The 20,990-nt window shown below is 41.2% G+C and overlaps 1 protein-coding gene across 1 annotated transcript in view; it reads right to left on the reverse strand.

Annotated features, from left to right (window-relative positions):
* Window positions 1-20,990, reverse strand: part of VPS41 (VPS41 subunit of HOPS complex) — a 401,709-nt gene that overhangs the window by 41,640 nt on the left and 339,079 nt on the right. The window contains exons 25-26 of the mRNA XM_033930242.1: window positions 19,197-19,333; window positions 2,839-2,938 (exon numbers count right to left, since the gene is read on the reverse strand). Coding sequence (XP_033786133.1) covers window positions 2,839-2,938; window positions 19,197-19,333 — 237 coding nt within the window. The remainder of the gene's footprint in view (window positions 1-2,838; window positions 2,939-19,196; window positions 19,334-20,990) is intronic.

Consider the following 20,990-nt stretch of genomic DNA (forward strand, 5'->3'; position numbering starts at 1 on the left):
GGAATCCTGCTTTTGCCCACTGTTGTTTTTATTGTTCCCCTGTTAGCCCTGTTGTTCCTCCATCCTCTGGTTCTGGCATGTACTGCTGTTCAGTTTAGCTAGATAGTTGGGAGGGCTGCCCCTCCTCCACGCCTCTGTTTCTTCCTCTCTATGCTACCTATTTGTGTGGCGGGCTTCCGACGACGTCCTTCAGCCCGCCATGAGGGAACTGACATGTATATCCTGGACATCTGGATGATTCTACTGGACTCTACAGACCTAGATTTTCACTTGTGTATGCTGGAAACTACAGACATATTTTCCCATAGCCAGGCCCAGCCTGTGTACCTTGCTACAGCTGCAGTCTTTGCAATGCCAGCAATGATGTTCTTGTTTTCATTCCCTGCTGGGAGTCTATCTCTTCAAGGCCCTGCTGGACTCTTATCACTGCTGTATGACTTCATATGCCAGACACCCTAAAAAGCCATAAACCATTTATAATGAGCAAGGAGCTCTGCTCATGTGGGTGTAACAAGATGAAAGATCTTGGTACCAAACCATGGACTCTCTGTCTCTGAACCAAGCTATGGGAACTAGACAGCTGGATTGTGGAAAGGTCATTTTGTTGCCAACTTTTCATCTTACAAGGACACCAACTCGAATATGCAATGAATTGTATCACTTCTAATTAGTAGCTGCAGGTCTCCGTGCTGAAAGATGAGAGTTCAGAACCAGTTCTCTGTTTCTGAAAGGCCCCCCTTTTACTGGGGGGGGGGGTGTGGAGGTGAGAGAGAGGCGTGGACGATAGGGAAGAGTTAGCTGTACATTATTTTTATGTACCAATAGGGAAGTACATAACTAGAATTCGGGGGATGACCTTTTTTGGAACAAAGGAAGAATTTCTCTGTATAAAAAAAACACGTGCAGTCTAAGAAAAGCCAGAGAAAGATTCTCTTACTTATGCTACGGGGAACTGCTAGCCCCACTGCTAAGCATATGAGTGCAAATTCTTCTCTCCATTGTATATTTTGAACTGACAATACTTTATATATTTTTTTGTGCTATGCCTTGGCTGCTGTAATATTGTAACTTTTTATACTACCAATAAACTAATATTGTCTGTTTTGGAAGATACAATGCCGTCTTGTAGTTATTCCAATGAGGTCAGCAAAGCAGCCTTTTTATCTCAGTACAATGTGCTTTGTGTTTTTTAAAATTTTATTGTTGGTAGATCATTTTGACTTGGTCATTTTAAAAGTAGCTCGCAAGCCAAAAATTGTGGGCACCCCTGCACTAGGTCATATCCTTTGTTCTGCCCCAACAGAAGGAATACATACTCTGTAAAAAAAAAAATACCAAACAAACCCCCAAAAACTGCATCAGCCAGTTAAATTGCCCATTCTGGTGTTTTCTTTAATGTAAATCTCCTTAATTGGGAGACAAATGACAAAATTCAGTATCTGAATTGGACCTTGAAAGTAATCAGAAATAAAGAAATAACTCAAGTACTGGAAGGTAACTAAATGTAAAATAAATTTAGCTAAAGGTATATCATGTAAAAGCAGGTGATAAGTGATCTAGATTTGTTTAAACTCAGATCCTGTTTTAAAGGGGTTTTTTTGGTGGTGGGGGTGGGGAACGGAGTTATCAAAGTACAGTATTTGGAATTTTACTATATTTTAATTTACTGAGAGTCAGCAACAAGTGGTAGCTAAGTAACACAGGCAACTGACTCCCCCAGTATATGAATAACATTGCTTGCGATCAACTTCAAAATCAGCACTATTCTAATGTCACAGAAACATCAAGGCACAAGCTACAACCTGAAGCTCCTGAGCACCTCTTAAAAGGGCTGGCCAGTTAATAAGCCCCCCACCACAAACCTTGATATGCCCTCTGCAAATCAAGCCCCTGCCACTGCAAGCCCCCTTTCTACAGAAAGACCTCCCATCCTAGAGGCTCCCCCTTCCAAAGTATGTTATACCATTAAGGAAGCCTGCCTCCAAAGACAGACCCCCTTTGACACGGAAGCCCCCTCCAATTCAACATATAGAAACCTTACCATAGTAATAGTATTGCAAGACTACCACTCTGAACCCAGTGCTGGCAAGGGCAAGAGAATCTGGGAATTGCTCCTATGTGACCTCATTAGGAACCAGGAACCTTTAAGGGAGGCGTGGGGGTTCTGTCTTTGGAAGAGGGGCTTCTGATTGAAGAGAGGAAGCGATAGGACAGGGGTGTCCAATGTCAGTCCTCAAGGGCCGCAATCCAGTCGGGTTTTCAGGATTTCCCCAATGAATATGCATGAGATCTATTTGCATGCACTGCTTTCATTGTATGCTAATAGATCTCATGCATATTCATTGGGGAAATCCTGAAAACCCGACTGGATTGCGGCCCTCGAGGACTGACATTGGACACTCCTGCGATAGGAGAAAGCTCAGATGTTGAGGGGACTTCCCATTGTAAGGTTTGTAACTGGTGGGGGGGAGACCTCCAGTTTGGGTGTGTGTGATTAGGGCATATGAAGACCTAGGTTAGCATCACTGATTTAATCCAGGGATGGATTTTTCAGTTATAATGAGGCCTGTGTTGATAACCACAAACAGCATTATAGAAATTACATTGTAATAGGTGTTTTGCATGCATTTGCATCTCCTTACTATGTACTACATGGTAACCATATGTTATGGCAAGAAAACTTGCATTAGAGCCATTTAACACACGTTAAAGGCAAATAATGCATGTTATTGCTGTAATACAGCTTGATAACTATCCCCCTTAATGTTATACTTGAATTTCCAAGTTGTTGATCTGCAAATGATAACTGGTACAATACAAGGCTTCTTTTTTACGCACCATCCACAAGGACTCCCCTCATTTGAGTTCTATGCATTTTCTTCAACAAAGAGAGGGAGTCTGAGACCAGGATCTTCTTGCATCCTTCACGTAGTAAAATCTACAAGGAAAAGGATACTATAAGATTACGCCATGTATCTTACAGTGCAGTCTAAAATGATTTACCATATTTGCTGGCGTATAGGATGCACTTTTTTCCCCCTCAAAATAAACTTAAAATATGGGGTGCATCTTATGAACCGATAATCAAAATTATGAGCTCTGCACCCTGTCCAACCTATCTCCTCTGCTGCTGGAATCCCAGGTGGTCCAGAGGTGCAGCAGGCAGGACCGAGCTTCTGTGCTCCTGACCTGAGTTCTGTTAAAGTGCAATTTATAGCAGGTGTTTGTGCCAACATTTTGATTAGATGTGTAGATCTCAGTGCTGCTCATGCTAAACCCCCCAACATGCATCTTTTTAAAACATAAAAATCATGATGTTGCTAGCACATTCACAAGTAGACATTGCTGTCATCTCAAAATTTCTATCTGCATATGAAAAACACAGTTAGGGTAACACAAACAACTGAAAAGAAATAGATGTAGGGGTACTGCAGGGATCTGCTATGTCACCCATGTTGTTCCAGCCATGGCATATTATTATTATTACATATTATTGTTTATTGAAAGCTTCTATACCACTACTAATGATTGGGGAGTCAATTCAGAGCAGTTTACATGAGTTTCTATAATGGTGTTACACTACAGAGTTAGTGTTTTCTGAGATGGTTTTCAATACAGCCATATTTATATCATAATTAATCATCATATATATATGTACACATATAATACTAGTATTGTGTACTATGTTCATACTAAATCCTACTTATTTGCGCATACAATACCTGTATTATTTTCTATGTCATGTTTCTAGTGGGGACTAGCCAGCTATCTCCTCTATGTTGCTTTAGTAGTTTGTGAAGAGGATGGTCTTTATCTCTTTCTTGAACTTTCTGGTGTCCTTTTCTAGTTTTACTTCCTTCGGAAGAGAGTTCCACTATCTTGGAGCCATCACTGAGAACAATCTTGTCCTGACGCTTTTGTATTTGATGTCTCTGAAGGAGGGTATTTCCAGCAGGTATTCTTGGCTTGAGCGCAGGGCATGTGCTGGTGTATGATAATGTAGTCTGGCTGCTAGATTATTGCAGTTCTGAGATATGAATGATTTTGTACGTCAGCAACAAGATCTTGAATTTCACCCTGCTTTTAATTGGGAGCCAATGTAACTTTCAGTAGTGTGGTGGCACTTGTCTGTCTTAATTTTCCCAGCAGAAATCTTGCTGCTGCGTTTTGTACCATTTGAATCTGCCTGATTATGTCCTTCGGAACGCCCAGCAGGATTGCATTGCAGTAGTCAAAGATTAAGAGTACCAGGGTTATTATTACGTTGGATATTGCTTCATGGATGAGATAGAATTTAACTCCTCTAATCCAGTAGAGTTTGCCTTAAGCATTTTTCACGATGTTTTTGATCTGCAATGCCATACTCCTAAGTTCCTCACCCCTTCTGTGGATGGTTTTTAGGTATTGCCGTTCAGAGTTAGTTGGTACCTCGGGCTATTTCCTCCCCATTTGTTAATTAGAAGTAGTTCCGTTTTATCCTTCTTAGCTACTAGTCCATTTGTTTGGAACCATCCAAAGATTTTTTTCTAGGCATCTCTTGATCCACCATTTAGTCTTCACATCCTGTTTCTTCAGCAGGATGATCAGTTGGAAGTTGTCCGTGTAGATCTAGCATTCCCATCCCATTTTCTGATGAATTTCCCCAGCGGTTGGAGGAAGATGTTGAACAACATGGGTGACATAGCAGATCCCTGCAGTACCCCTACATCTATTTTTTTTCAGTTGTTTGTGTTACCCTGCCATTCTACCCTAGTTAGTCTTTTGGCTAGAAAGGATTTTATCCATGCCATGACTTTTTCTTTGAGATCCAATTCTATGCATCTTGATTTTAGTAGTGCATGTTGGACTAGGTCAAAGGCCATTGAGAGGTCCAGGAACCCCAGCAGCACATCTTCTCCTTTTGCATGGTGTTTGAGGACTGATTTGGCCAGCTCTAGTTTCAACGAGTTTTCTAGGAAGTTTGATATTTGTTGGCAGGCTAGTTTGCTTATTAATTTAGATATCCACAGTTGGTTGGCTATCAGTCTGTAGTTGGAGAGATCTTCTAGGTCTTTTTCTTTACTCTTCAGGATGGGCCTGATGACTGAGAGTTTCCATGTAAGTGGACCATGCCTGGACAGTAATGATTCATTGAAAAGGTCCATGAGGTAGGAGAGTCCCGGGCCTTCAAGCTATCTTACTGGGTGTATCAAACATGTGTCAAGGGATGGTGGGCCTGATTTCACTCTTCTTAGAAGTTTCTTCCCCTGGATCTCTGTGACAGGTTCAAATTCTTCCATTGTGTCTCCAATTACCCCTGTATCTTTGTGTATTAATATGTTATTTAGGCCATTGTCTTCCTGTAGCTTCATATTTTCTCTATGAAAATGTTGCTGAATTCTTTATTGCTTAGGGAACATTTGTTGGTGATTTCTTTTTGTTATTTTCCCCAACAAACCATACACTATCTGGTATAGGATTTTTGTGGAGTTTCCAGCTTAAAGAATCTTTTTTGAGAAATTCTCTCTTTACTGTAAGCCATGTTTTTCTGGCTTCTTTATATTTGTATGATTCCTCCATTTCCTTTCGAGTTTTCTTTTCTCTTTTTAGTTTAATGATTTCATTTGAAAGGGTGAACTCATCTTTTCTTTTTGTAATTTTAATGGGGCTACCTCCTCTAGATTACGGTCCAGTGCCTTGTCCCATAGTCTCACCCGTTCTGTAAGGTCTCTGATTTCGGGTTTTACTTCTCTGAGGTATGTTTTCAGTCTGGTTTTGAATTTGATGCTGTCTATGAATCCTCTTCCCTATTTTTGGTCTCATTCTGGAGGTTTTTGGTCATTTCCTACTTTCTGGTTGTCTTATCCTGAAGCGTAATAAGTAGTGGTTTGTTCATAACACTTTCATAGAGGTGGGGTTGCAGTCCCCTATATCTTCCTTTCTTCCAAACAGTACATCTAATTTGTGCTCTTTAGCATGGGGTTCTCCTTCACTGTTTGGTGTAGACCTAGGCCTTCCAGTTCCAGTTCTTATTCATGGATCTCATGTTTAGTAGGCCTCCTCTCCATGGTGTATTTTGTTTTTGTGCTTGTTGATTGGTGTGTGTTGCTGTCTGGTTTTTCTATTTGTGTATATCTTTGTCACCAGCCCTCTTCCTGTTGGTATTGATCATATAGAGCCCTTTCCAAAGCACATTATTTGATTGAGGGATGACTCTATGTACCCTTCTGATGCTTATAAGCTGTAGGTGTATTTTGTTTTTATACTTGCTTGTTGGTGTGTGTTGGTTGTCTGTTTTATTATGTATTTCTTTTGTCAGTCCTCTCCCTGTTGGTGTTGATCTTAAGAGTGAGTCTGTGATAGTAGGCCTGATACATTGGAATTCGTTGCCTTTTGAGATAAGGCAAGTGTCGGGCATGTTAAAGTTCAGGAAATTGGTGAAAACTGTTTTATCTGATTGAACTGTTCATAATTTGTTTTTATTGTGATTATCTGTTTTTAAGCTTTTTTAGCGTTATGGTTCATGTTTATTTTTATAGCTGATTTAAGTTTTAGATTTTTTTTTTAATCATTGTCAATTTTATGATGCTGTATGTTTATTGACTATGTGTGTTTTTTGTTACCCGCCTAGAATTATAGGATAAGCGGGATATAAATTGTTTAAATAAATAAATTGGTGAGGTAATGGGATGGTACTGAATTAGTGAATCTTTTAATTCCTAGAAAGTATATATTGAGAAAATTTCTAATACAAATGGATTTTTAAAATGCTTTTCTTGCTAGGTGGGTAGGTTGGTTTCTATGTATAGGGTAAGAGTGAGCTTGTGATAGTAGGTGCGGTGTTGATAAGAGACTGAATTAGTGAAAGTTTTCTTTAGTTAGGATCAGTTGGAGGCTTGAGAGTAATGATTAGTAGTATAAATGTAATGTGAGCCTAGGGATGGGTGGGATGAAGGGCAGGGTGGGCAGGTCTAGGCCGTGATATAGATGTGTGCAACTGATGCTGTGGGAAATATCTGCAAAGACAGTTCAAACAGAAGATTTGGGGCTTGTGTCAGTTGCTTGAAAAAAGAGGTGGGAGAAATAGATGTGGTCAGTGGGCTTTTCGCTTTAGAGGAGACAGTCAATTTGTGCTGGCTTTTCCATTGCTTCCCAATCAGGTGTACAGCAGGAATGAGGGCTTGGTTACAGCATAGATGTGTACAACGGTATCTGTAGATATAAATGTATTTATGCATTTTCTTGGAATAAATTTCAACGTGTACATATGTGCATGCTTTTACCTTGAAAATCCAGTTAAGTCAGTTCTGAAATTATTCCCACAGAGATTAAGTAGATTTCTTCAGTATGTCTGCTGTTTACCTGACTTGAGTGCATATGATGTTAGCTTTTTCTAGATAGCAAGAGCCTGCATTATGTCACCAGTATTTCAGAGTGTATTTTCTTTTCTTATATTTAGTATTAATAGCACCCTTGGAAATGGCCAGTCATTGTTTGTTTCCTTCTTTTTTCTCTGTTATTTCACCAACATCTATCCAGCTTCCTCTGAAACAGCAGGCTACCCTTCCTTATATCTCTCACAGGCAATTCTGATACACAAGAAGGTTGCAGTGTCATATTGTCACCTAAGCTGCAGAACAGAATATGCTTCCAACCCTTTATCAATCTGTAGAACATTTTTTATCTCAGACATACCAGCTTGCCCACCTCTGACGGGTTTTATAATTGATTGTGATTGTGATACAAATTAAACTTTAAATCTCCATGGATTTCTCTATTTCTAATAAATATTCAGCTGCTGAAAGAAGAGGAGGAAAAGTCTAAAGGCTGTGCTGCTGTGATTTGGTTCCACACGTATACCGTATATACTCTAATATAAATCGATCCAAAATTAAACCGAGGTAACCTTTTCCCCTCCAAAAAGGAGGAAAAAAGGTTGACTTGAATATAAACCGATGCAACCTCTCCTCCCTTCCCTAGTATCCTGTTTGCCAGCTCTGCAGCCGAACAGCCAGCCAATCCAACATACTTCCCAGAATGGCCTCCCTTCCCAGACCCACCCCGGGCCTGCAGTACTACCCTGGTGGTCCAATGGTGAAGACAGACAGTTGGTCTGACCCCCTTCCTGGATTCACTGTAGGCCTCCAGTACTGCCCTGAGGCTCCAGTGGAGGGGGAACCGGAGCTGCCTTCAATCCCTCCATTCTGGTGACTTTGTGTAACTAGCCCGCCCCTCCCCTCCCGGTCCCCCTCCCCTCCCGGTCCCCCTGCAGGTCTACCTTAGGTCCCCGGTGGTCAAGCGGTGAAGCGGGGCAGGAGCGATCCCTTTACACTCTTGCTTGGTACTCTCCATAGTGAAAAAATGACTGCTGTGAGATCCTGCAGCAAACTTCACAAGACTGAACCACTATGGAGATTGCCGGTGCCGGGCAGGAGTGTAAAGGGATCGCTCCTGACCCACCTCACCGCTGGACCTAAAGTAGACCTATAGGGGGCCTGGGGGGGAAGAGGAGGGGCAGGCTAGTTGCACAAAGTCACCAGGAGGAAGGGATTGATGGCAGCTCCGGCTCCCTGCACCACTGGACCAGTATTGGAGGCTCGCGGTAGGTGCCAGATGGGGTTAGCTCAAATATAAACTGAGAACCCCAGTTTTGGGCCATTTTTTTGCCCCCCAAATCTTGGTTTATATTTGAATATTGTGGCCCTGCCGGTACCGGACTTTGGGTTTGGCTACCGGCCAGTGCACAAAACAACAGTCTCTAGCGTGCCTTCAAAATGTTGAAAGCCCTGCTGGCTACTATAATGATGGTGAAAAATCAAGTGTTAACAACGTTGAACAAAACTTTAATTGTACAACATAGCTTTGCCTAGCAATGCTGCCAGAGTTCAAGATTTCAATTCAAACAAAAATTGTGAACAGAAAACTAGGTCTTGCAAAAGACAGACCCACACCTCTCTCCCAGGTAGGTGTAAAACAGTCCTGCACTGACTTTTCTTTATAGTTCAAAACACAAAATTAAAGGATGCAAAAACTGCACAGTCTTTATATCAGTCTTTCAATAGAGTTCATTTGTTCCAGTCAAGCACACTGGATTTGCCTGGCTTTTAACAGGCTTCCCACACCAGCCTTAGAAGCAGGTGGGGGAGGGGAGTAGCTGAGTCCACAATATAACATTTTGCCAAAGTGGCCCCACGATCCCAACCCGAAAGATCTTCTGTGGACTCACCCCCACTACCCCTCTATCAACCTCAATGGCAGAGTCTCATACAAGCAGGAAAAATACAAAACAAGCTCAATGCAAAGTTCCCAAAATAAAGCGCTGTTTCCTAGCAGTGAGCCAAGTACTGCTCACACAGCCAGCACAAGTCCCATTCTTCCAGTCATCAAAAGACTAAAAAAAAAAAAACCAGTAAGGAAAACAACTTAGCTTTCTTCTCAGCAGGTTCCATAGAAGTATCCATGTCCTCTATTGCTTGTGGGCTAGCTGGCTGGCTCACCTCAGGGAAATCTTCCACCTCTACCATTTTCACCTCATTATCCTGCTTGCATTCAGGAGCACTGGTTCCTGTGTCTCTCTCCTCCTGGAGCTCAGGCCTGACTGACTTAGGCTTCCTGGGCTCTGTTTATTTAGTTCTGAGCAGGTCACGCCCCAACCTGTGTGGGGGAAGGGCAAACTGTTGTTTTTACTGAGCTTTTTCCTGGGCTTTAATTAGCCTCAGCAGCTGAGCACTCCCAGAGCTAGGAACTTGTCTTCTAGGCTGTTCCTTTCTGGGAGTTACCTCAGGTTCCTAAAGGCTGCTCTCACAGTGTTCCCCCTCCTCCCAGAGTTCCTGCACTTGGGCAGACATTCTAGACTCAGAGTCAGATGGCTTGTGGGTAGCAGAGCTGTTGCATTGGTCTGCTCTTTTCAGCTTTATGCCAGAGCTCTGCATCCTTCTATCTGGAGCAAGCCTAGCCCTAGGGCTGGGGTTGTGACAATATATACGTTATGGTTATCATAAATTACAGGTAGCTCCAGATGATTCTTCACTATAGCACCCACTCACTGTTTTTAACATAGGGACACTCTGCTCTGATCTTTAAAGAATGAAGTGGATCTTGTCACCAGGAAATATAAAAATATTAACTGGGCTCTTAGACCAGCTGTGTATAAACATATTTGCATAAATATTTACCGGAAGTATTCAAAATTCAGACTTGGGTGGTTATCGGTTATCACTCTTGTCTCAGTTTGTTTGACAGACAACATTCTCAGAACATTATGAGGCTCACATTCAAGAAAGATAAATGTCCAAAAGATGGCAAAAACCAGCACTTGGACGTCTTATGTCCAAACGTCCAAATGGGCATTTTTGAAAATGACTTTCCAGACATCTTTCTAGCTATTTTGTCTCTAGTGCATCTAAAGGGGGGGGGGGGGGGATTGTTTTGGGCAGGATTAGGACAGGCTTAGCATTTGGACATTTTACAGCAATAATCAAACATTTTACAAAATGTCCCGGTCACAATTTTGCCATTTTGGGCTAGACCTGTTTTAAAATGAATAAGAGCCAAAAAGTTACCTGAACTGGCCAGATAACCACTGGAGGGATGAAATTATGGTCCCCACAGACTCCTTAAGTGATCACTGACCCCCCTCCCACCCCCAAATATCTGCATGAAACAGTACATATCTGTCTCTATGATAGCTGCAGATAATATGGTCATTCCTAGAAGAGCAGCAAGCAGGTTTCTGGAGTAGCCTGGTGGGCAGTGTAATGGACTGCAGAGAAGAGAACTCAGGCCCATATGCCATCAAAACCCACCAATCTCTGTACTGATATATAGGCGACACCAACAGGCATAAGGGCTATTGGGATAGTAGAAAGGTGGGGACGGTTGGTGTTGGGGGAGTTTTGGAGGGCTCACCATATAATGTACAGGGGTTATGGTGAGATGTGTACCTGGCACCCTTAATGTGACGTTCACAGCAGTGTCTCCTAGGGTGCCCCACTGCTTTGCTTGCACATCTGTGTAGCCAGCCAATTAAAAATGTTGGTCTCTTCTACATGCAAATGACTTGTTTTTAATTTGGATTTTTTTTTTTCGTTAATAGCAAAAAAAAAAAATTAGATCTCCAGCTGGACAAAAAAAAAAAAAGAGACGTATTGCAGGTTTGAAAATTGACATTTTCTCCATCAGATTTTTGGATGTTTTAACTCAAAACTTCCAAAGATGGACTAAGAAGTCCTATCGAAAATACTCCTCCACATAGGACTTCAGGTAACTTCTACTTGGGGAACAAACAGAGGCAAAGCATCTGTAGTGCTAATGTAGCAGAACAAACAAGATTAGAAAGAAGAAACAAAAGACTTTAATTTCACCAATACTTACGTCCAGAGGAGGAAGACTTTTTTCCTGTTGTGACGCACCAGACAAGGTTCATGTATGTGACACATGCAACACTAAAACTCGCAACTGAACAAAGCATTGTTTAATTATGAATTTAGAATAAATTAGCCTATTCCATATCAAAAAGCTGTATGCAACACATCAATCCCAGATTTCTCACTTGTCATACAACAGATATAAATTTAAATTCTTGCGTCATCTCAGAAACAACAATACAAAATCCCTTCATTGCCAGATACTATGAACCAACAGACAAACCTACAGATATGCTACTAAGAAACTATATAGCAAACAGCAGACCTGAAACATGATCATTTGGGACTGGAGGCAGCAGTTGTTATTGGAAGTAGTGGGGAAGCAGAAACAGGGACCAATTATAGGGATTTCAAGAACCTGACTCAGGATACCTCCTATCTCTTGGCTGAGAATCAATGCTCTAGAGCAGACATGTCAAACTCTGGCCTGCGGTGCAATAAAATATGGCCCGCCAGACAATTCCTGCTGTTGCCAAGATTTGGCCTGCCATTCCATTCCTGCCTACACCCTGCCTGCCACCGGCGTAATCACCACTGCTGCCGCTGCTCTTCACGAGCATCTAGGAACTCAGGAGGAAGATGAGCTTCGGACATTAAAGCAGCCTGCAGAGGATTGCCGTCAGCTGTAGCGATATTAGCAGGTTGCCATAGCCTCCTTAGCACATTCCCTCTGCCGTAGTCTCCCGTACGTCAGAGGAGGTGCGGGACAGCAGCAGAAGAAATGTGCTGTGGAGGCCGACTGCAGCCTGCTAGGATCGCTACAGCTGACGGCGATCCTCTGCAGGCTGCTTTATTTTGTTTAAATCACAGATAGTAGTGATCAAAATGGTGATGAACAGAAGCATTCTTAGGACAAATAAAGCAAGTGGCGATAATGAGGAAGAGAGGTGGCTGGAGATTGAGTATTAAGGTCTAAAGTGGAATAGTAGAAATGATGCAACTGGAAAGGCTAGTAAACCAAGAGGATCTTTTTTTTACTGATGAGACTTACAAGGTTGGGGGGTTGGGGATGCTAGTATTTGAGGGGAATGGGGAGGAGAGATGGAGGTAAGAGGAAGTTTTCTCTGTAGAGAGAGTGTGTGGAGTGTGTGGCGCAGTGGTTGGAGCTACAGCCTCAGCACCCTGGGGTTGTGGGTTCAAAATCCAGCGCTGCTCCTTGTGATCCTGGGCAAGTCACTTAATCCTCCATAGCCCCAGGTACGTTAGATAGATTGTGAGCCCACCGGGACAGATAGGGAAAATGCTTGAGTACCTGATTGTAAAACCACTTAGATAACCTTGATAGGCGGTATATAAAAACCTAATAAACTTGACAGTGGGAGCGATCTGGATAGAGAAGAATTGAATGAGGAAGGGGGAAGGAGGAAGGAGAGGACAAATGATTGAGCTGTTTGGAGAGTGATAAGTTGGAGAGAGTCAGAAATAGGAGGGACAGATGAGTTAACAGAGCTTTACAGTTGTTGCAGTTACTATGTCTAGGTATGGTGAGCTGGAGCAGGAACACGAGCAAGAGCAGGATGTGACATCACTAAGTGTAACAAAAGGAAGATAGCATGAAAGAAAGAGGGAGGTGATGAGAAAAAGGAAAGATGCAGACCTCGAGGGAAGGGAAACAGAAGGGGAGGACAGAGATGGAAGATGGATGGTTAGAATGGAGAAAGAAGAAAGAAGGAAACCCTGGCAAGCGAGTTATCAAAAGACAACTAGAGTCTGGGACCACAACATGATTTGAATAATGACTAGACAACAAAAGGTAGAAAAATTAATTTTATTTTCTGTTTTGTGATTACAATATGTCACATTTGAAATGTGTATCCTGAGGAAAAGTCTTTTTTATTTATTTTGTTTACATTACAGAGCCGGCGTGAGGTTGGAGAAGTTGTAACCTATACTTCTACTAAGATTAAGGGGTCCTTTTATTAAGGTGCACATTTAGTATGCGCTAAATCGGTTAGCATACCTTAATAAAAGGACCCCTAAGTATCTTTTTAAGTTTTTTATTCATTTTTCATATAACAACAAGTTATATATAACACATAAATTTATACAATTTCATTGAGTACACACTTGATATTCCTTCATGCATCACTGTAAATACAACGTATCATTATATAATCCTTTACTATAATATTGAAAAAGTATATAGTACTTAATAAGTATACCAACTATTACTCAAATTATAAACCCATCCCTTCCCCTTCCTTTGAAAATTGCATACAATACAACAAGATATAATGATAAATTATTTATATTATGAGATGAATAAAATAAACCCACCCACATCCCCTCTTATCAAATATCTTATTATGGGAAAATTGTATCATTCATTGCAAAAGTCTGTTAATGTTCCCCAAATCTTCTTAAACTTATCAATATAACCTCTTTGTGTTGCAAATGTACGCTCCATTTTATATATATGGCATACTGAATTCCACCAGAAGTTATAATTTAACCTGTCATAATTTTTCCAATTGTATGTTATTTGTTGAACTGCTACTCCAGTTAATATAAATAAAAGTTTGTTATTATTTGAAGAAATTTGACTCTGTGCTCTCATTGCTGTGCCAAATAAAATCGTATCATATGTCAAGGCTACCGGATTCTCCAACATCCTATTTATTTGAGGCCAAATTGATTTCCAAAATTATAATATGAATGGACAATAAAATAAAAGATGATCTAATGTCCCCGCCTCAAGATGACAGTGCCAGCATCCATTAGACTTAGAGCTATCAAGTTTTTTGTAAACGAACAGGGGTCCAAAAAGCTCTATGCAATACCCCTAAGTATCTTAATAAAAAATTTGGTCTGCGACTTAGCCTATGTTTTAGATTTCGGCCCCTTATGTGATTGAGTTTGACACCCCTGCTCTAGAGCCAACAATCAAGATGAGATTGGTTTGTAGCAATACAAAAACTCTGTAGAAACTGCTGCAAACCAATTTCTATTTTTAGAATTTTTATTTATTTATTTTTTTACTTCTAAAGACAAATCTTCAAATGTAAGAGGTTGAAAATCAACCTCAAACAACTGTTTACTACTTTGTTCTTTATGGAAAAAAAAAATTCAACACATTTTCAAATTCTGGCTGCATGGAGATGTTTGAATTCTAAAAATTAGGGCTGTAGGAAGATTACAAATTTTAATCATGATTAATCTCGCTGTGTATTAGCGATTAATCACAATTAATATGTAAGATATTAAAATAAAATACCCACAAAAAAATCTTGAAATCAAGCATAAACCACTTAGTTTCCTCTTTTTCACCTACTACTTAATCTCCCATTTCCTTTTTCTGTATTCACCCTCTCAAACCTCACCATCCTCAGCCCATCCAAGTCTCTCCTTTCTCTTGCTTCCAGGCTAGTGTGTCACCTCTTTTCTTTTCACTCATACCTCATATCCAATATCCAGGGGAGAGTAGCCTAGTGGTTAAGAGCTGCAGTCTCATCACCCTGAGATTGTGGGTTTAAGCCTAGTGCTGCTTCTTGTGACCCTGAGCAAGTCACTTAACCCTCCATTGCTGCTCCAGGTATGCTAGGTAGATTGTGAGCTCATTGGGAAAGATGGAGAAAAATGCTTGAGTATGTGAATGTAAAAACCGCTTAGACAATCTTCATTGATAGGTGATATATAAATAACAAACTTGGAAACTTAGATCTCTTTTCCTCCCTCTGTGCATTCAGTTTCCCCCTCTCAACCTCAATCCCCTCATTGGATCTTTCTCTTCCCTACCCACCCCTTCCCAAGGTTCAGCACCTCTCTCCTTCCTTGCCCCCCTTGCATCACCTCTCTGGCTCTTTGCAACTCCCCCATCTCTCCCTCTTACCTGATCTAACGCTCCTGTGCCAGACCCACCACTTCTCTGGGTCGGAAAGAAGCTGCGGTATCAGCATTAGTGTGTCTGTGCAGCCACTGGTTCTGCCTGACTCAAAACCAGGAAATTACATCAGAGCTTGATGTAGCTTCCTGTTTCTAGGTCAGGCAGAGCAAGCCAGCAGCAGCATGCACACCATAACCTCTTTCCAGAGCCAGAGAAGCAGTGGGTCTGGTGCAGGCAGGGCCTGTGTTAGAGATGCTACGGCCTAGGGCAGAAATTAAGGTTGGGATCTTCTATCAACCCCTCTCCCAATTTCCCCACCCACCATTATTAACACATATAACACAACTTTAAATGATTTCTTCACACACAAAACACAGATAGACCTTCACCAAATATAGAACAATGGATCACAAATTAGAAATAGAAATATGAATACCAAAAATGAACTGGAAACCCCAAAATGTTAAACTCGGCAAGTACTTCATTTGCACTGAACACAATCAGTAGGCATAACCATGACAGGTGACTTGGAGAGGAAGTGAAGCCAAATGGTAGCACCGTGTATTGAAGATGATGATGACTAATTCATAAACGAAGGCACTTTCTGTGGTCTGGGCGTATGGGTATGTGTGTGCATGCCTCTTTGAGGTCTAGAAAGAACAGTCAATTGTTTCATTCTAGAAATGGGCAGAGAGTCCTTAGGAATAGCATGCAAAACTTCTCTTGACTAAATACTGGTTTAAAGCTTGGTGGCTGAGAATAGAACAAAGTCCTCCCGTCTTCTTTGGAATTAGGAAATACCTTGAGTAGAACTCCTGGTTTTTCTGGCAAGGAGGTACTGGCTCTATGGCACTGAGTTGAAGTAGAGTTTTGATTTCCTGAAGAAGAAGAGACGTCTGTTGAGATGTGAAAGAGGACTCTCTTGGAGGATTGTTTGGAGGAATGGTGATGAAACAGAGAGAGTAACCCTCCTGTATGACTTTTAGGATCCAAGCGTCCGTTGTAACGAGAGTCCAACGTGGGTAGTACAAGCGAAGATAGTCTCCAATCAGTTGGGGAGGAGGCTGAGTAAGAGGAATTGTGGCTATGCTCTCTAACAGTATGTCAAAGACTGAGTCGATTTTTGTGGAGTAGAAGACAGAGCCTCTTGAGGCCTTTGGGTTTTTTGTCTCTTCTACGGTGGAGGTTTAGAAAAGGATGAGACTGCGGGATAGTGCCTCTTGTAAGAAGAATAATATGTTTTGGGGGAAGATGTTGGAGGTTGAGTCTTAGACCCAGAGTTATCAACTTACTCAGTTACAAAAGGGAGATTTTAGGCAAGTCCTGGATATCTGATAACTCCAATTTGATGCATTGTCTTAAACAACTGTGGGAATAAAATTGAACCCTGTAGAATACCACATTTTAAAGCCATGATATTAGTTTTCCTCCTGACATGACATGAAAGGAATATCTTTTCAAAAAAGAAAGACTTAAACCAGTCCAGCATGGTCCCTGTTATTCCCACTTCTGAAAGTTGTAATAGTAAAAGTCTGTGATTAATTAGATCATATGTAGCAACTTTCAACAATGCAAAAGTGAAAAATGAAAGATTTTTGAGAAAATTAGAGTCATGGGATAGGAGGCAATGTTTTGTTGTGGATATAGATATTTGTTATTGGACAGAAATCAGAGGGTAGGGTTAAACAGCCATTTTTTTCAATGGAAGAGAGTGAATAACAGTGTTACGGCAATCCAGGCTTGAGTCTTGGCCTGCCTTTCTGACACTGACTGTCTCGTCGCCATCTAAAGTTATAAACATGGCCAAGACTGAATCTCTTATCTTTCCTTCATTCTCTATAACATTCATATCCTCCCTGTCTTATCAGCTCGCAACCTCAGGGTCATCTTTGATTCTTCTCTGTCCTTCTCTTCGCATATCTTACAAACTGCCAAAATTTATTTCTATACAACATTGCTAAAATTCGGAGTTTCCTTTCTGAGCACGCTGCCAAGACCATTATCCATGCCCTCGTCGCTTCTTGCCTGGATTATTAACATGCTTCTGGCCTGTCTCCCGCTAACCCATCTCTTCCCCCTTCAATTTGTTCAGAATTCTGTTGCGCGCCTCAAATTCCATCAGTGTTGTTTTGCTCATGTTATCCCTCTCCTAAAGTCGCTTCATTGGCTTCCAGTCCACTTACGCATACAGTTCAAACTCCTCTTACTGACGTACAAGAGTATTCAGTTTGCAGCTCAATATCAATCCTCTCTTATTTCTCTCTACACCCTACCCCATGAACTCCATTCTTCGGGAAAGCCTCTCTTGTTGGTACACTCATCTACTGTCCCATTCTGCCTTGTTGCACCGAATGTCTGAAACAACCTGCTTGAATCAGTATGCCAGGCTCCATCTATGGTGGTATTCAAATCCAGGCTCAAAGTCTACTTTTTTGAAGCTGTGTTTAGGTCCTAAACCTTCCAACTTGTAATTCACTAAGGCCCGGATTCTGTATAGGTATACAGAATCGAGCCTAGACCTGTCTAAAATAAACCCAATTCTGAAACCAACGCCCTTGTTATAGACGCCGGTTACAGAACCAGGTTACTGTAGATGCGGCCGCTATACTTATCTTGGCAAGGGATCTTGCGGCAGGAGGGTGCTTAACTCCTCCTGTCCGAAGATGACCCACCCCCTGACGATTGCGGAGGCAGGAGGGAGCCCAACTCCTATTGCCCGAAGATGATATCACCCCCGATGATCACGGAAGCAAGAGGGAGCCCAACCCCTCCTGCCCGAAGACGACCCCATTCCCGATGTTCGCTGGCAGGAGGGTTCCCAACCCCTCCTGACGGAAGGCCCACCCACACCCCGGACTCCTCTGCTAACAGTCCCCCTTCGGACCTTCCCTCACTAACCCCCCTGGAGAACCCACTGGGGGATGGGTCGTCTTTGGGCAAGAGAGGTTGGGCTCCCTCCTGCCTCCACGATCGTCGGGGTGGGTAGGTCGTCTTCGAGCAGGAGGGGTTGAGCACCCTCCTGCCGCGATCGTTTGTGGGGGGGGGGACTTGCGGCTGCGGCCATTATAATTATCGCGGCAGGGAGATCCCTTGCCATGATAAGTATAGCAGCCCCGTCTACTTACAATGTAGGCCAGCATTTTGTAAGTGTCTCCCGCTGTACTAGGGAGATGCGTAGAGCCGCCTAGGTTCGCCTAAGGCTACCGCCTAGCCTTAGGCAAGCTTGTGGGCCTCCCTAGGCTCCTGGAGGTACCTTCAATATAGGCAGCGTGCCTAGGGAGCATTTTTTTTTTTTAATGTGCATTCCGATTGGCTGATTAAACAGCTGTAGGATGCCAACAGCTGCCTACAATCGGGACGCAGTTTATAGAATCCGGGCCTTAATATCTGTTTCTCATTCCCTCTTTAGCCCCTAACCTCTCTAGCCCTTTATAGTTCCCTTCATGAGCAGCATATATTGATTCACCTTTGTCCTGTGTGTCTGTCATAATTAGACTGTAAGCTCTTTCAAGCAACGACATGTACAGTACTGCATGTATCTGGTAGCACTATAGAAATAATACGGTAAATAGTAGTAGTAGGAGGATCTGTACCAGGACTGAGTTAAGAAACACTGCTATAAACCACATCTAACTTTAGGCGTGGTCTATAGATATCACTCATTGGGGGGTTTTACCGGTGTTGATTTTTATGGCGCCATATATAGAATTTACCCCAAAATACTGTTTTATCTGCATAAAATGTTTATAATGTTTCGACTCTGCTGTAAAATTACCCCCCTCCAAGAGAAAAGAATGTCTCCACTCCCTCAATGTGGCCATTTGCGAACATATTCATATTATAATTACCTTTCCCCATAAAGTGAGAAGAGCTCAGACAATCTCATCTGTTCAGCAAGCATATTAATAAGTCTCAAACTACTATTTTTGAGATTTTCTAATACTCTCATGTTCATAAATGGCTCTTACCTGCAAATTATAATCCTGAAGAATTTTTACCAGAGAGTCCCTTAAGTTAGGTATTTCCATGCCTTCCTTAATTCGATGAATTAGAAGAATGGGATCAACATGAGTTCCAATGTTGTTGAGTAATCCAGTGATAAAAGCTGTGTGTGGGGGGGAGGCATATAAAGATAGGTAAGCTTCACAGTAAACATTAGGTAACTTTCCATTGATTTAAATTTGATCAAACTTATTTTTCAACTTTTAAAATCTCTCTGGACCTTCTGTTCCTAATATTATGGTGCTTGAGATAATAAGATGTGTTTTTTAGTGTATCAACTATTTTTTGCCATCTTCTATTTATACTGAATATCATTCTATTCAGCAGTCACTTACTTCTTCCTTATTGTCCTACATAATGGCATTCTACAAAATTAAGTGCTCTAAGACATGTAATTCAAAATTTGCTGATTGCAAAGAACATATCACAAAAAAAACATCTGTGATCATCCAGAGAATAAGATCATTTCACTTTTCAAATTTATCTTTAGTTATAGTTTAACTGAAATTTCAAGAAGTCTTGATCACAAATAGTATATCACAAAAGAAATAGGAAGATCAGAAATGTGAAGAGCCCTTTTACAGAAGCTTCATGTGGACTAAATGCTTCATGGCCCATTTTATACTTACGTGTCACATGACATTTAGAATAAATTCTTCTTCCAAATTTATGTACTGTATTTACATTATTGTAAACCGAGTTGAGCACCTTTTGGTTGAGGACCCAGTCTATAAAATTAAGTTTAAGTTTCATTTTAGTTTAGAAAATGCTAAGCTTTAATGAAAGGGCACCATAAATCCTATTACTCCATGATACTACAAGTCCACAATACTCGGGCAGAGCAATCCGCTAAATAAGGAAGCAAAGGAAAAAAAGTTTCAAAAATGGGGAAAAGATATACTGTCTCAAGGTGGATTAAACAAGTACTAGACAGTTTTGAACACACCTATCCTGGATTCGCCTTAGGGACTGGGGTGGAAGCTGTGATGAATCAAAGTAACCTACAGGTCACATTCCTATACCTCACTATGAATTTACATGTTTAAGATAAAAAAAATTAGTGCCAATTTGCAAAACCCTAGGCTGAAGTAATAACTTTAGGCTACCTCTCTTTTAAAAACTGCTTTTGTAATATATGGAACTATACAAATCTTAAATCTATAGATAAGGGCACTTTGTTTTGTTTTTTTTCAAAATAGTCTAAAGATCCAATCTCTGGTCAAAAACCCCAAATCACCTATGAAGTAGCAGAGATAGCTTGAGATTTCAAAGGCGTTTCTAGGAAACTCAAATCTTCTCAAATCTTCAACATATGATTGTTCTGCATCAACTAAATTGACAGAACAGACTTCTCTAGACCTATTAATATGTCAATCAAGACATTTTTCTAGATTTTCAATTTTATTTTGAAATACCATGTTATCTTTCATTAAAGAAGTTGCATTAACTCTTATTACTTCTGATCATATTTCTTTTATAACAGTGGTCAATATAAGTTAATCAAGGTTCTGTTCATAGGCCTGTTCTGTTCAACATTTTTATAAATGATATTGCTGAAGGGCTACAGGGTAAGATTTGTCTCTTTGCGGATGATACCAAAAACTGCAATAGAGTAGACACTCTAGATCAGGGATCTCAAAGTCCCTCCTTGAGGGCTGCAATCCAGTTGGGTTTTCAGGATTTCCCCAATGAATATGCATTGAAAGCAGTGCATGCACATAGATCTCATGCATATTCATTGGGGAAATCCTGAAAACCCG

The sequence above is a fragment of the Geotrypetes seraphini genome, chromosome 2 (genome assembly GCF_902459505.1).
Source record: "Geotrypetes seraphini chromosome 2, aGeoSer1.1, whole genome shotgun sequence".
In the NCBI taxonomy this organism is placed as follows: Eukaryota; Metazoa; Chordata; class Amphibia; order Gymnophiona; family Dermophiidae; genus Geotrypetes; species Geotrypetes seraphini.